This window comes from Cinclus cinclus, chromosome 22, assembly GCF_963662255.1.
Source record: "Cinclus cinclus chromosome 22, bCinCin1.1, whole genome shotgun sequence".
In the NCBI taxonomy this organism is placed as follows: Eukaryota; Metazoa; Chordata; class Aves; order Passeriformes; family Cinclidae; genus Cinclus; species Cinclus cinclus.
The window spans coordinates 4,574,641-4,589,855 of record NC_085067.1 but is presented as its reverse complement, the minus strand read 5'-3'; the positions used below and the strand labels follow the sequence as shown (position 1 = coordinate 4,589,855).

General features: G+C 54.8%; 2 protein-coding genes across 2 annotated transcripts; one reads left to right on the top strand and one right to left on the bottom strand.

The window, feature by feature from the left end:
• The first annotated feature begins 483 nt into the window (after positions 1-483).
• On the top strand, positions 484-6,911 carry SARM1 (sterile alpha and TIR motif containing 1). The gene is made up of 9 exons (XM_062507173.1): positions 484-935; positions 3,410-4,028; positions 4,192-4,404; positions 4,527-4,618; positions 5,082-5,317; positions 5,403-5,496; positions 5,879-6,068; positions 6,164-6,285; positions 6,782-6,911. The coding sequence occupies exons 1-9, from the start codon at positions 484-486 to the stop codon at positions 6,909-6,911; spliced, it is 2,148 nt and encodes a 715-aa protein (XP_062363157.1).
• A 3,660-nt stretch (positions 6,912-10,571) lies between these two features.
• Positions 10,572-14,813, bottom strand: SLC46A1 (solute carrier family 46 member 1). Its single transcript, XM_062507146.1, has 5 exons — positions 14,577-14,813; positions 13,241-14,093; positions 12,789-12,872; positions 11,689-11,845; positions 10,572-11,168 (listed from the first exon to the last, which is right to left on the bottom strand). The coding sequence occupies exons 1-5, from the start codon at positions 14,808-14,810 to the stop codon at positions 11,093-11,095; spliced, it is 1,404 nt and encodes a 467-aa protein (XP_062363130.1). The 5' UTR covers positions 14,811-14,813; the 3' UTR covers positions 10,572-11,092.
• Positions 14,814-15,215: the final 402 nt, after the last annotated feature.

Genomic DNA, 15,215 nt, shown 5'->3' with positions numbered 1-15,215 from the left:
TTTTTAAATGAGCCCTATGTAAGCACTGAAAGGCCACAATCACAGAATCATAAAATGTAGGTTGGAAAAGCCCTCAAAGACCGACTCCAGCTGTTATCACGGCACTGCCAAACCCACCACCGAACCATGTCCCCAAACTCCACACCACGCTTCTATTAAATCCTTCCGTGGCTGGTGGCAGGAGGGATCTGGGGGGGGGGGGGGGGGGGGGATCTGCAGCGGGAGGGGGCTGCAGCTGCCGGGACCGAGCCCCTCCTCGGAGAGGCGGCGCCTGCTCCCGGTGACATCAGCCCCGGGGACCGGGATGCTGAGCCCGGCTCGGGGAAGGCGGATCCCGCTCCTCTTCCATCTCCGCATCCCGACAGGGCGGAGGGGGGAGCGGGACGCATCCCGCCTCCTATCCCCGCACCCCCCCCAGCCGGCCCCCCGCGTCCCCGCAGGAGCGGGGGGTCCCCGCGGGGGATGCTGCGGTAGAGGCCGCCCATGCTCGCCCTGCTCCTGTCGCTGCACACCCTGGGCCGGTCCCTGGCCATGGCGAGCGCGGAGCGGCTGGCCGTGCCCGAGTGTGTGAGCCGGGCGAGCGGCCGGGCGAGCGGGGGCAGCGCCCGGGAGCACGGCGGGGTCTCCCCCGGGGTGGGCACCGAGGTACGGGAGGCGCTGGAGCGGGTCCTGCCCGTTCTCCGCCGGGCCATCGCCAACGCCACGAAGGCGACGAGCCCCGAGGAGCTGCGGGCGGCTCTGTCCGAGGTGTTCCGGCTGGTGGAGGAGGGCTGGGGGATGCCCGCCGTGGGGAGGGACGTGGCCAAGGTGCTGTGCGATGTGATCCGCCTCGAGGGGGGCCTGGACCTGCTGCTCAACCTGCTCTACACCGCCGAGCTGGAGACCAAGTGCCAGGCAGGAAAACTGCTGGAGCAGATCCTGGTGGCGGAAAACAGGTGAGTGTGCAAAGAGCCCCTGACCCCCACCCTGGGCACAGCCCTCCCCACCTCAGCGGGCACTGCCGGCTTCTGGAATGGTTTGGGGTCAAAGGGACCTTAAAGACCTCATCTCGACCCCCTGCCATGAGCAGAGACACCTTCCATAGACCAGGTTGCTTCAAGCTCCATCCAACCTGGCCTTGACCTACCTTCACCCATTACCCACACTCCCCACCCCCCCTTACCCAAAATTTCCCTGCTGTGGGTGCTCCCAGTTGCACAACCCCCCTTGGATCCCCACCACACCCCCCCCCCACACCCAGTGCTTGTGCACAGGGTCCCTGACTCGTGTCCAGGTAATAACCTTGAGTTGCTCCCTTCCCCCACAGCTGGAGGGAGGAGGACCAGCCCCAGCTCAGGGATGCTGGTGAGGACTGGGGTGTCCTCCTGAGCCCCCCTCAGCCAGGCTGAGCTGAGTCAGTTTGGCTGGGTCAGAGCATCTGACCCAAAGGACAAGACGTGAGTCTCCTTTAGCCATAACTGCAGCTGCAGGACGAGGACAAAGCCACTTCCCAGAACCTTCCTGCTGCTGACCAGGGCTGGAATGAAGCCATAAGGAGGGGTCAGCTGGTCAGCAGCCCTCAGCCCCTAGTTCAGATGCATGTGCTGCTGCTCAGGACAGGTGAGAGGTGCTGGGATGTCTCTGTCAGAGCATGGACACAGTGGGGTGGAAATGTGTGTGTGTGTGTACACCTGGCCCCTGACACATCTAAATCACTGCACCCACACACAGCTCACCCTTCCGATACCTCAAATGCACTCTGCCATCTCTGCTCTCCCTCAGAGCACCCCAACCCAGCCAGGGCTCTGGAAAGTATGTGGAGGGAGCCTGGCCAAAGTTTCTCTGGCTTCATGGGCGGATGTTTCTTGCTGGAAGGCTGTGGACTCAGCCTGGGCCTCACTTCATGCACTGGAAGGCAAAAACAAGTGGCAGCTAAATCAGGAAAGCCCATTAGGGTGAAATTTAATCCCAGGAAACATCACTTGCATGGTCTGCATTCAGCGCTCAGCTTCTTAGCAAGAGAAACCATTTGCTGGAGTTGCTGTTTCTCCTCCAGGAGCAGTTCATGGGCCAGGGTCTTGGAGCAGCCACGGGATTCCAGGGAGGTGTAGGGTTCCCCTTTGAGTCCAGGCCTCTCACGTACAGAACTCTTCCAGAACTCTCCCAGTCTGTGCACAGCAGCAGATGTGTTTAGCTGGGAGCTGGACAGGTCCTGGCTCCATCTGCAGCTCAGGGGCCTGTTGGGGTTGTGTTTGTCATCCAGCTCCATGGCTGAGTCTGGGCTCAGAGCCAGACCCAGCCGAGGGCTTTTTTTTTCCCCAGGGCTCTCCACAACATTTCCTGTCAAACCCACCCCAAGGTCAGTGAGAGCCATGTGGGTCACAGGCTTCCCAGAAATGCTCTTCCTGCCTGCCAGCACAGAGGCTGGCGTGGCATCACCCCACCATGGCTGGGGACTGAGCGTGCCACAGCCCTTGTGAGCAGCAGGGCATGGGGCACCTGTGCCAGTGCTGCCTCACAAACAGAGCAGCTCCATCATGGTACCAAATAGCCACTGCTGAGGGCAGGAATGGAGCTGCCACTCACCCCAAGAAAACTCATGGGAGCACAGCCAAGAGCTCATCTCAGAGCGTGGTGAGGACCTGGCACAGGCTTGGACCCTGGAAGTGTCCAAGGCCAGGTTGGACAGGGCTTGGAGCAGCCTGGTCTGGTGGAAGGTGTCCCTGCCCATGGCAGGGGCTTGGAACTGGATGAGTTTTCAGGTCCCTTCCAAACCAAATCATTTAATGACCCTGATTTCCCTCTTCCTCACTGCATTTTCAAGGCACAGCCCCATTCAGGTGTCATTTTAAGCCCAGGCCTTCCAAGATTAGCCATGGCCAAGTAGCAGCTGGTGGCCCTTGACCACCTACCCCAGGCTCTTGCCATCCTCTTCCAGAAGAGTGCAGGGTGAGGAAATAAAGAGCTTCCCTCCAGCTGCCATGCCAGGACAGACAGACCCCTGTGTCCTGTTTGTGGACAGGGCTGCTTGGCTGCTCATCGAGGTGTGAAAGTCCTGACAGCACTGACAGCAGCGCTTAGGGGACAAACAAGTTTCACTCCCAAACACAAAACAGCTCAACACCACAGCAATGCTCCATTCCCAGCCTGGCATTAACCTACTCTGCCTGTTAATTGCTATGAAAATCCTACCTCAAGCACGAGGGGGTCCTGGGCTGTGCACCCCGTCACAAGTTCTTCCACCAGACCCAGACAGGTTCCTCCAACACCAGCCTGTTGCATCTTGCTGCATTGCATATCTGGCAGCTGTGTCCTACAGGAAAACATCTGTCCGTCCTGGGATAAATGTCACCAAGGCACATGCCACACCAGTCACTATTGTCACTCCTTGCACATCCATCTGCCCCTCACCTGCCTCTCCTTCCCGCAGGGACCGGATCGCTCGGATCGGTCTGGGCGTAATCCTGAACTTAGCCAAGGAGAGGGATGTCCCCCAGCTGGCTCAGAGCATCTCTGGGATCCTGGAGCACATGTTCAAACACTCAGAGGAGACCTGCTTCCAGCTCATCTCCGACGGAGGCCTGGACACCATCCTGTACTGGTGCCGCTGGACGGACCCCGCCGTGCTGCGCCACTGCGCCATGGCCTTGGCCAACTGTGCCATGTACGGGGGCCAGGCCAACCAGCGCCTGATGATCGAGAAGAAGGCAGCAGAGTGGCTTTTCCCGCTGGTGTTCTCCAAGGATGACGAGCTGATCCGGCTGCACGCCTGCCTGGCCATCACGGTGCTGGCCACCAACAAGGAAATCGAGAAGGAGGTGGAGCGCTCGGGGACGCTGGCTCTGGTGGAGCCCTTCATCGCCTCGCTGGACCCCGAGCAGTTTGCCCGTGAGATGCTGGGCAGCAGTGACAACATCCAGGGGCGAACAGCTCAGGACCTGCAGCGCCTCGTGCCCCTGCTGGACAGCTCCCGGCTGGAGGCCCAGTGCATCGCCGCCTTCTACCTCTGCACCGAGGCTGCCATCAAAGCCAGGCAGAAGAAAACACAGGTAAAGGGTAGGTTGGCCTGAAGGAAGGTGATGACAAAGGGAAGGGGTGCCACAGCTGCATCTTAGTGTCACCAAACACCTTGGTCCTCGCCTGGCCTGGCGCAGTTTGTTGGACAGAGGATGTGGAGAAGCAAAATGACGTCTCCTCCCTTTGTGTCCCCAGATTTTCAGTGAGATCGGGGCTACGCAGAGCCTCAAGAGGATTGTGTGCTACTCCACCAGCAGCACCACCTCCTCCCTGGCCAAAAAGGTGCTGCGCATGATAGGGGAGGAGGTTCCTCGGCGCATCCTGCCCACGGTTCCCAACTGGAAGTCCTGCGAGGTGCAGACGTGGCTGCAGCAGATCGGATTCAACCAATACTGCCAGAGATTCCTGGTAGGGCTTTGTGCTGGGGGAGGGACACATCGGTGGACACTTCTGCCCCATCTCGCAGCAGAGGTGCAAGCATCTCACCCATCTTTTCCTGGGACCTTTCCAGCCTGGATTTCTCTTGGCAGGATCACCAGGTGGATGGGGACATTCTCCTGAGGCTGACAGAGCAGGAGCTGCAGAAGGATTTGGGGATGGACTCCAGCATCACTCGGAAAAGGTAGGACCACCACCAGGGCACACTGGACTCCCTCGGGGCCATCACCACAGTGGCAGAGCCAGGGACAAGGTCTCTGCCTTTCCCCTCTTGCAAAAACAGGAACAATGAAACTCCAAATGCAAAATCTGGACTGCCAGGGCTTTTCCATTGCACTTCTTTCAGTCCCAGAGAGATTTCTGTAATGAGACCACTGCACAGCAGAGGCGTGGGTGGGGGCACAGGGCCCCACCTATGGCACAGGGCAGGAGAGATTGTGCAAGCTACCCAGAAAGATGGGAACTTACCTTAGCTGAGCTCCTCACACCTCGGTGTCCTGAGGACCGGCGCTCTCATGTTCCCATTTCCTGTTCATGGAGCTCATCCTTCCCCCCAGCATGGAGCTGCACTCCCACCTGAGCAGGTAAAAGATGTGGTACCACGTGTCTCTAAGTGCTGCCTGGTGCTCTATTTGTTCCTCCACCAGGTTTTTCCGGGAGCTGACAGAGCTCAAGACCTTCGCCAACTACTCCACCTGTGACCGCAGCAACCTGGCTGACTGGCTGGGGGGCATCGACCCCAAATTCCGGCAGTACACCTACAACCTGCTCACCTGTGGCATCGACCGCAACTTCCTGCACCGGGTGACAGAGCAGCAGCTGCAGGAGGACTGTCACATCCACACCGGCTTCCACCGCGTCCGCATCCTCACCGCGGCCAGGGGTACGGCTCCCCGGGGGAGGGAAAGGGGTTGAGGGGTCTTTGGGATGTGGTTTTGAACTTCTGGTGGTTGTTTTGTGCTGCCTAGAAACGCTTCACTCCCCCATCATGCTGCAAACCACGTCCAACGGGACCGACGTGTTCATCAGCTACCGGAGGAGCACCGGCTCGCAGCTGGCCAGGTGAGTCCTGCAGGGAATTGTGGAGCCCAGAGGGAAGGAAGGTGGGTGGTCAGCTGTGGGAAAAGTGAGGAATGGGGAGGAGGGAGAGGTTGCCAAAAGCTGTAGAGCAAATGGGGACAGCACACATGATAACCTGCACAGTGGACAGGCCATTTTCCAGTCCTGTCACCACCACTTTGGCACTGACTGACCCTTCCCTCACACTCCTAGGGGATCACAGCACGGAGTCAATGCCAGCTCCTCGTGTTTTCTGCATGTGCTCAGGCAGCTGGGCTGGAGCTGGCATCTCATTCCCTGCTCCTCTGTCTCACCATGTCCCAGGCAACGTGGTGAGACAGCAAATGAAACCTCTCCTTATGGTGCTGTCCCCTCTTGCCACCAGCCTGCTGAAGGTCCACCTGCAGCTCCATGGCTTCAGTGTGTTCATCGATGTGGAGAAGCTGGAGGCAGGGAAGTTTGAAGACAAGCTGATCCAGAGCGTCCTGAGTGCCCGGAATTTTGTGCTGGTCCTCTCACCAAATGCACTGGATAAATGCATGGAGGACCCTGAGTGCAAGGACTGGGTACACAAGGTAAGAGATGCCACCAGGTGGGAGCTATGTGGACACTGGAGTGGGAGGGAATTGGTGCTATAGGCCATGAGCACCTGTATGTTCTGTTCCTGCAGGAGATTGTGACAGCCTTGAACTCTGGAAAGAACATTGTACCTGTTACAGACCATTTTGAGTGGCCAGACCCAGAAACACTTCCCAAGGACATGAGGGCTGTGCTGAAATTTAACGGCATCATGTAAGTAAAAGCCAAGTGTGCCATGGGGTTCCTTAACACCTGGGGAGAACAGCTTGCATAAGGAGTAGCAAAGAGCTTGAGGGCATTGGGACAAACAGATGAGGGAGGCAAAACAGGCCAAAGGGACACTGAGTCACTCGAGGTACTCCAGAGCATGCATGGAGCAAAGGTTCCCACCACATTCCTGCTGCTGGTGTTGTGCTGGGACTCCTCTGGGTGACACTGAGGTCACTGCTGGGACTACACCCATTCTCAGGCAGGAGTGATGCTGGCAGGTTCTACAGCTCACCTGGGTTTCTTTTCCTCCCCTGCTTTCCCTTTGTGCATCCCAGCCTGGCAGGGCATTCTGCAGCATCCGTGGGGAAAAGGGATCTCCTAGAGAGCTGGGGTAGAGGAAAGGGGTCTCTGGCTCCCGGCCCAAGTGAACTTGAACTATCTTGTGGCACCCCACACACAACAGAAAAAGTAAACATCACGTTTTTCCCCCCAAACACAGGTGGTCCCATGAGTACCAGGAGGCCACGATTGACAAAATCATCCGCTTTCTCCAGGGCCGCTCCTCCCGGGACTCCTCGGCTGGGTCGGAGAATGGGCTGGACTGTTTGCACTCCCTGGGGCAGAGCTAGAACCAGGACAGCAGCCTCAGAGACCCCCAGGTGACCCCTTTTTTGTGTGGGTCCAAATTTATCCCTCTTGACTTTTTCCCACCTTTGAGAGAAAATCTGTGGCTCTCCCTCCTCACCCTCCGAATAGAAGACCCTGGCCCCCAAAGCCAGCACTCACTCTCACAGTGCCTGAGGAGCCAAGCCAGGCTGGACTCTGGGATGGATTTTGTGTCTTCCACATCCTCCTGTGGGGTGGCAGGACATGCATGGGGTGTGAGGGAGACTGGCATCACCCAGACCCCCACAGGCAGCTGCAGCTTCCCCCAGAAACGTGTCCAAAGAGGAAGAATCTTTGGAAGACTGAAAATTGGACAAGTGTTGAGAATCCACGGTAAGAGGGTGCAAGGGAGAGAAGAGCAATTAAGAGGAATGTGTGGCTCTGCCGTGTGCCCCAGGAATATCCTTGTGGTCAGAAACTGAGAGCAGGAAAGGGCAAATAAAAACTAAGCCCTAACAAAATCTTTGTGTTTGGGAAAGATAACCCACAGGGGCCTTCTGAAGTGCTTTATCTTTTCCAGAAATGTCCCTTTATCACAAGAGCTCCTTCCCTCCTCAAAAGACTTCCACCTCCCAGTGCTCTTAACTCTAGCAGTGGAAATTTGGGGTTAGACTCTGTGAAGTTTCTGCAGGATCTCTGCAAAAAGTGCTTTTAAAATATCCTCCTTCCCTCCATCTGAAGTCTCAGCTTCACCACTTTATCAGGTGCCTATTTTCAGGGCACTGGAGGCTGTATTGTGACCCTGGAAAACTTCTGTCCATGCAGGGATGATGCTACTTGCTGTGCTTGTGGAGTTATTCTACACTGTGGCTGTATTTTATCCTGCTCCACAGCAGATCTCCCATGGTCTGTGCCTTCAACAGGAGCTGGTGAATCTCTCTGCTGACCACCACACCCCCACAGCCCTGGCTAAACTCCTTGGGGTTGTCCCTACTCACTGCTGGATGCAATTCCAAGTAGCACTTGTTTCTTCCCATCAACCTCCTCTCGACACCCACTGGGGCTTTTTGCAGCTCCTCACCTTAAAATATCAAGAAAAAGTGGAGTTGATGCCAAGGGCTGGCAAAGGATGCTCTAGCTGGGAGCAGGACCATCAGTGCCTGCTGCTAACACTGCTGGTGAGGAACCATGGGCATCCTGACACAAATCCCTGCATTCCTCACCCCAGGCTGCTGAATCACCTTGCAGATGCAGCAGGCTCCTCTTCCTATCCCTGCTTGAGAACTCAACCCTTTCAGGAGGTAACAAGGAGTCTCAGCCACCTTGTCCTCCTCCTGGCTCTCCCTGGAGCCCTGCTTTAACTGTCAGGAACACAAACACCTTTTTCTATTGGCTTGGATCCACAAACGTTTCAGGGAAAGGAAAAAAAAAAAAAGTTAATTCTGGTGTTTTATGGATAGTTCTTATCAGCTTACAGTTAATGGCATCTTTGCTCTCCAGTGAAAGGTCAATAGCCATATCTGCCCAGCATTTATCAGAATTAGAATCCATCTAATCTCCAGATTAAAGACCAAGAAGCCAGAAGATGAGCCCAAAGGTGAATCTGCCAGAGCATAAAAGCCTCTTGTGTGCTGCTTCAGGGAAAAGCCTTCAGGAGCTGGATGTCAAAGCCTCCATGACCCCTAAAGGAGTCCCACACAAACAGTCCTAAGGATTTTTCTGCTTTCAGTACCTGGTAAGACGATTGTGTCTTGTTTCCCAGGAGCTCTGCAGCAATCAGCCTCCTCACCCAGCACTCAATGTGGAGATTTATTTGTTCTCCACATCTCAGGTGTCTCACCTGAAACGAGATCCCATCTCCTCCTCCAGCTGCCCAGACTGTGACTCCTCCTGTTTCCCCATCATTATCTTCACCTTAATGAACTTGCCCTACTTCTGGCAAAACATCCCATACCTAGCCCCTTCCAGCTGGAGCAGTCCCAAGGAAATTAATTCCTCCGTCCTCACCCTCCCTCATTCCTTTGCTCTGCCATGTCAAAAGCATTTGGAATTATTCAATCAGGCATTATTAATAAACCTGGTTTTTACTCTAAATCCCCACCTCTTTGTCTGTGTCATGTGCTTTTCTTCCTGCAGGCTTTTCACAATTGTTTTCCCTTGCCACGGTGAAGCAGAACTGACATTCCCAAGCCCCATTCCCTGCAGGAACCCCTCACTTCCCACTCACCTCTGCATGGACTGATGCACTGCACCCCCAGGGACTCTGCCTGCTGTCACCAGCCATAGCTCCACTGTTGTAACTCTTGGAGCACGGCCTAGAAAAACTTTGGTTTAATTTTTTTAATAAGGCATAATTGGTGCCCTTGAATCTCTCCCCACGCAGAGCCAGGTTTCACCTCACTGCACAACACTGAGTTGGCACCCACGGAGGGGAGAGGACTTCACAATCAGCTCAGCCACAAACGTCTACTGCAACATTCACAGCATGCTCTGTTCCTTGGGGAGGCCAATTCCAGGCTTAGCCCAGCAATCAGACCTGTAACTCCTATGCTCCCTGGCACAACTGCTTGGAGCAAGTGGCATAACACCAAGTTCTTAAAGCCTCCCTGCTTCTCTGCTCCCCAGTTCTCCTGCTTTTACCACAAAGTCCCAATGGATAGGGACAAAGCTGGGTACAAGCATTTCACATTTTCTGCAGGACTCTGAAGGACAGGTTTAAGACAAAGCTCTCCTGAAAGCTTTACTCTGTTGGTCAGGAAAAGCAAGTTTTGGCTGCTTGCAAGTTCCAAACCTGCATTTTTCCTGACTTTTTACTCTCACACACTCGTTCTCCACGGGACAGATAAATTTCTGCTGCTCCTTCTTTACTGCAGCCTTCCATAAAGGACTGAGAATGCAAATAATGGAGAGAAGCCCCAAACGAGTCAAGGACAAACGATATTAACAGCTGCACAAGATATCCAGAGTTTCATGAACCATAAAAGAGCATGGAGGTTTTATTCATTCTGAAAGTAACAGTGAAGTCATTACTGCATGTACCTGAACAGCATGTGCAGTGTGCACAGAACTGCTGGTTTATGACACGTTGAAGAAAAAAAAGGATTGCAGCAACACAGGTAATGCTTTGGAAAGAACAATTACAAGCACCATGAACATGCAGTTTGCTTGCTGGTATCAACAGATCCCCAGGACAGGAAGCAGAATTGAGGTCATTGACACAAGATTATACATGCAACAGAAAAGATTAATCTTAAAGACACTGCTCCTGTCCCCACACCAGCTTGCTGAGGAAGGCCTCTGGATAAGCACAGCAATGATTTCACATGACTGGGGCACACCTATCAAACTGGGGCTCAGCTTTGCTGTATAAAGGGGGAATGATTCTGACAATTTTCTCCTTAACTTCACAGTTTTTGGCAACTGTCAATTAAGGCACCTACAGGAGTTGCTTCAAGGATCCTCATAGGTCCCTCCCAACCCAGGATTTATTCTACTGGTACTGCAGTATTCTTAGATGATCTGTTACTTCTCAGAACCACATCTGAGATCCTGGGCTCAGCTGCAGACAGGAAGGACAGGACATACCACTGGCATTCCTACCAAGACTTCATGGATGAGATCCTCTCCTTAGGACACCTCTGATTTGCAAAACCAAAGCTGCTTCAGTCAGTAAGGACAGCAACAGCACCCCTGTGCTAAACTACCCCTCTTCATAAGGATTTTGTGGTCACATTTGTTGAGTTTTTACTGGCAATGTGATGATCTGGAGCACAGCTCTTCCCCCTCAGCAGCATACTGTTGGGTGCCTCACCCACACCAGCAGCTCATCTGCAGCACACTGGAATACTCAGAGGGGAAAATGCTTTGCAATTAAGCCAGAACTCACTCCTCTCTCCCCACTAAAAGCACAGCAGAGCCTTCTGGCCCCACCAAACCACAAACCATGAACCAGCCTTGCAAAAGGCCCACAACAGCTTGATTGGTTTTGGGTCTCTTGTGTTTTCTCTGACAGATGAGCTTCACAGGCTGAGGAGGCATTCACAGCTCCAAATCAAGCTCCTCCTGTGATTTGCAACTGTTTGGCATTTAAAAGTTAGTAAGGACAACAGGGTATCCCTCCCACACTGATCTGTCCTTTGAGGGAAGAAAAAAGTGCAATTTTCAGGTGGACACTGCTGTGCTGGCCAATTCGTTGTTGTTAAATTCAGTCTTTTGTAGGGGACAGGGAAGCATCTTGGAAGTTGTCGTAGTTGTGTTTTGAATCCCAGATTTGTATCCACCTAGAAAAGAATGAATAGTTTCAGCTTTCAAAGGCACATGGGGTGAGTCTTAAAAGCTTCAGAGGAACAAAACAAAATGACCCTGCCAGGAGCTGCTGGACTTGTGCAAATCCCAATACATTCCCTCACCCAGAACCTACCAGGGGATTTGTTTTCTATCACAGCAAAACTTCTGCTTTCATTACTAAAGAAATTACAGGAAGAGAGACTGCTGAGAGAGCTCCATCTCTTCCATGAAAAACTTCCAAATTCAATTCCAGATTTTGGATTCCACTGAGGGTGGAGTGAGTCTTTAAAACAGTTTGAATATTGGCAGCTACATTACTCAGGCTGAAGGCTTATCCCTGGGATACAGATTCCAAAAGAAATTACCTGCACCTCTTTTTACTGGAGCACCAGACACCCTCTCACAACCATAACTTAAAATATGCCTTAAAAACTGCCAGCTTCTAGCCCAAGAGTAAAGAGTATTTTCCATATGACATCGCATGGCAAAGTTTGGACATTTGAAGTAAATTACCCAAGGATAGCTGCTGGAATAAGGAGGATTATAGCCCCAAAGAGAAATGGGAATCCCCTCATGAAGTGCAAGGTGGCAGGGTAGAGAGAGTTGAATACTCCTGTAGCCACGAGGGAACACAGCCCTTGCACGCAGGCAACAGAAGCAAAGAGAGCACCTGGAAAAGAGAGATAAGAGGTTAACAGTGAGATAGGCAGGTGGTTATTGCCTGTAAACAGCTGTAACACATCACCCTCCGTGGATTCTGCCAATCTTTTCCAAGGGTTTGCACTTGCCATCAGAAAGGTGTGTGAATATCAAGTGTGGTAAGGTGGGAGAGCACTGGCCTGGCACATCCAGCCTGTGGCCAGGACCACCTCACCAACCTGCAGGAGATGACCAGGACATTATCATTATACAGCTGGACTGTAAATGCTCCAGGCCAGGGCTCTATAGATCTGTGTCTTGCCAAGCACCTCTTATCTCTCGTTAAACATTAAGTACAGCAGAAGACTTAGCACCATAAATCTGCTGTATGTGCCATTGCTGTTCTAAAATAAGAAACATGAGTTGTGTGAAATCACCTCTCGATCGTTGCCTCCTGGATTCCCTCCTGCCCCTGTCTGCCTCGGAGACATTCCTATGCTGTGTTTCACAGCAAGTGCAAACCCTCCAAACACATAACTGGCCAAAAGGCAAATATGCTCCTCCTACAGGTTATCCATGATCTTTCACCATGGTCAATGATACAACCCTCCAACAACACCTGATTCTTCCCACTGTTACTGATCTACAGAGAAAAGTTATGGTCAGAAGAATGATTCTTTTCTCCTCGTTATATAATCAATTTTAACTCTTGCTCCTTGCAAACACTTTGGAAATGTATGGATGAATGAACTATTCCTGCTTTTCTTCCTTTGTTCTCATCTCAGAAATGCAAGTCTGAATCAAATGACAATTATTTGGGAAAAAGAAAATGCTACCCTGGGCCTGAGGGTGAATGCAGGGGCACTGGAGTCCAGAGGAGCTAGGGAACTCCTAACCTCCCCAGAGTCTGGCTTCAATATTCCAAGAAAAAAATGTTTCAGGATCTAGCTTATGCACAGTGGCTATTTCCTTACCCTGTTCTGTCTCACTGACCAGCTTGGAGAGCTTGGATCTGATGACTGGAGTGGCTGCCATGGAAAGGAACAGAATTCCATAACCTGTGAGCAACATACAGCACATTAGAGAAAGCCCAACTGAAAAATAAAGTGTCCCAAGTCAGTCCCAGAAATCTGCAGCTGCTGGCAGCGTCTCCCTGCTATATTTAGACACAATTCACCCTCCTGGATCTCGTAAGGCACTTCAGTCTGTGTCTGCAGTGCAATACAGCTCTGGGCAGCCTGATGTTCTTGGAACTACATGGATGCACTTCCAGCTTCAGTGTTTGGCCAACACTGCCCTTTGCAAGCCACAGATCTGTTGGTGCATGAGGCAGAACTCCCTCACGTGCCTGAACTCCCCGTGAAGCACACTACCAGCATCAATTACCAAAAGCCTGAGAAACGGGGATTTAAGCCTTCAGCATCACCTGTAAACATCAGTGGCGTCGTGGTAGCAAGAGAAATCACCACCAGCCCAGCAATGTTGGACATCAATCCTATCTCTGCCACCCAGGTGTCCTCAAGGCAGAGCTGCAGCAGCCTCAGCCCCACCAGGCTGCTCAGGTAAGCCAGGTAGCTGGCGGCCGAGCCGTACCCGATGAGGTCGGAAGTCCAGCAGAGAGGGAAGCCCAGCTCATACAAAACATAGAGGTCCTTGGCTCCAAAATGCACCGTGACAATCAGAAAGAAAGCTAGGGAGTACAGAGCCAGCTTCCACCTGGAGCTGGGGTGGTCCGGGGCCGTGTACAACCTGTACACAGCCTTGTAGTGGCTGAGCGTGAACAGCTTGGCCGCTTTCTTCTGCTTCACCGACTCCCGGAGGAAGAAAGCGGCGTAGAGAGTGGCAGCAAGGCTGGCAGCAAAGGCCAGCCAGAAGGGGTTGATGTAGCCCTGGGCCCTGCGCCACTGGCCACCGCCAATGCTGGCCACCATGCCGGCGGTGCCCAGGCACGCCTCGAGGACGGCCACCCGGAACGTCCGCGCGCGTCGCTCGCTGGTGTCGGCCACGTAGGAGAAGCAGCTGGCCAGGATCAGGTTGTAGTCGCCCGTGAGGCCGCTCAAGATGCGTCCAAGGAGGAAGAAGGCGACGTGCAGCTCCAGGTACATGACCAGCAGGTAGATGCCTGTCTGCAGGGCCATGCCTGCAGCCGGCAGGATGAGCGCCGGGCGCCGGCCCACGCTGTCGCTCCACGGGCCAAAGAGAGTCACGGAGAACAGGCTGACAAAGAAGCCTCCCAGGTTGATGTAGAGGTTCCAGTGGGACACCAGGGCTTCCACCTCCTGCAGGAGAAACAGGAAGCTGAGGAGCTCCAGGAGCACGCAGTGCCACACTGGGCTCCTCGCTCCTCCTGGGGCTCCTTGCTTCCATCACGCTTCCCGTCCCCTCCGGGCTCCCTGCTCCCTTTGGGGTTTCACATTCCCTCCTGACCCTCTGCTTCCAGGGACTCCCGGCTCCCCTCAAGCTCCCTGTTCCCCTTGGGGCACCTCTCTCCCCTGGCTCCCCCAGAGCTTCTCTCTCCCTTGGGACCCCCCGTTCACCGTGAGTTTCTCTCTCCCCAATCCCACGGACTCCCCCTTTCCCCCCAGGATCCCCATCCATCCCGTACCTCTCCTCTCCCCCGGACTCTCCCCCGAGTTCTTCATCTACACCAGAGCTCCTCTCTCCCCCGCTGTCCCCTGGGGCTCCCCGCTGCCCCGGGCACTCCGGTCCCCTCGGACCCCCGTTGTCCCCCGTTGTCCCCCGGTGTCCCCCGGTGTCCCCACCTGCCGCAGGGGGTCGGCGCTAGCGTTGCCGTCCCCGCAGCCGGAGGAGTCGGTGCCGTTGCGGTCGCTGTAGCCGTGCTCGGCTCCCAGCCGGTCCCACAGGTACTGGGTGGCCAGCGGCCCCTGCATCCCCAGCGACACGGTGGCCAGGAACAGCAGCGGCTCCACGGCGAGCAGCGACGGGCGGCACCGCCCGGGGGGCACCGGGGGCTCGGCGGGCGGCGGAGCGGCCATGGCGGCCACGGAGGGGCGGAGGATCCGCCGGAACGGGACTGACACGGCTCGGCTCCGCCCGGGATAGCACTGACACGGCTCCGCCCGGAACGGGACTGACACGGCTCGGCTCCGCCCGGGATAGCACTGGCTCTGCTCCTCCCGGAACGGGACTGACACGGCTCGGCTCCGCCCGGGATAGCACTGACACGGCTCCGCCCGGAACGGGACTGACACGGCTCGGCTCCGCCCGGGATAGCACTGGCTCTGCTCCTCCCGGAACGGGACTGACACGGCTCGGCTCCGCCCGGGATAGCACTGGCTCTGCTTCGCCCAGAACGGGACTGGCACGGCTCGGCTCCGCCCGGGATAGCACTGACACGGCTCCGCCCGGAACGGGACTGGCTCGGCTCCGCTCGGAACGGG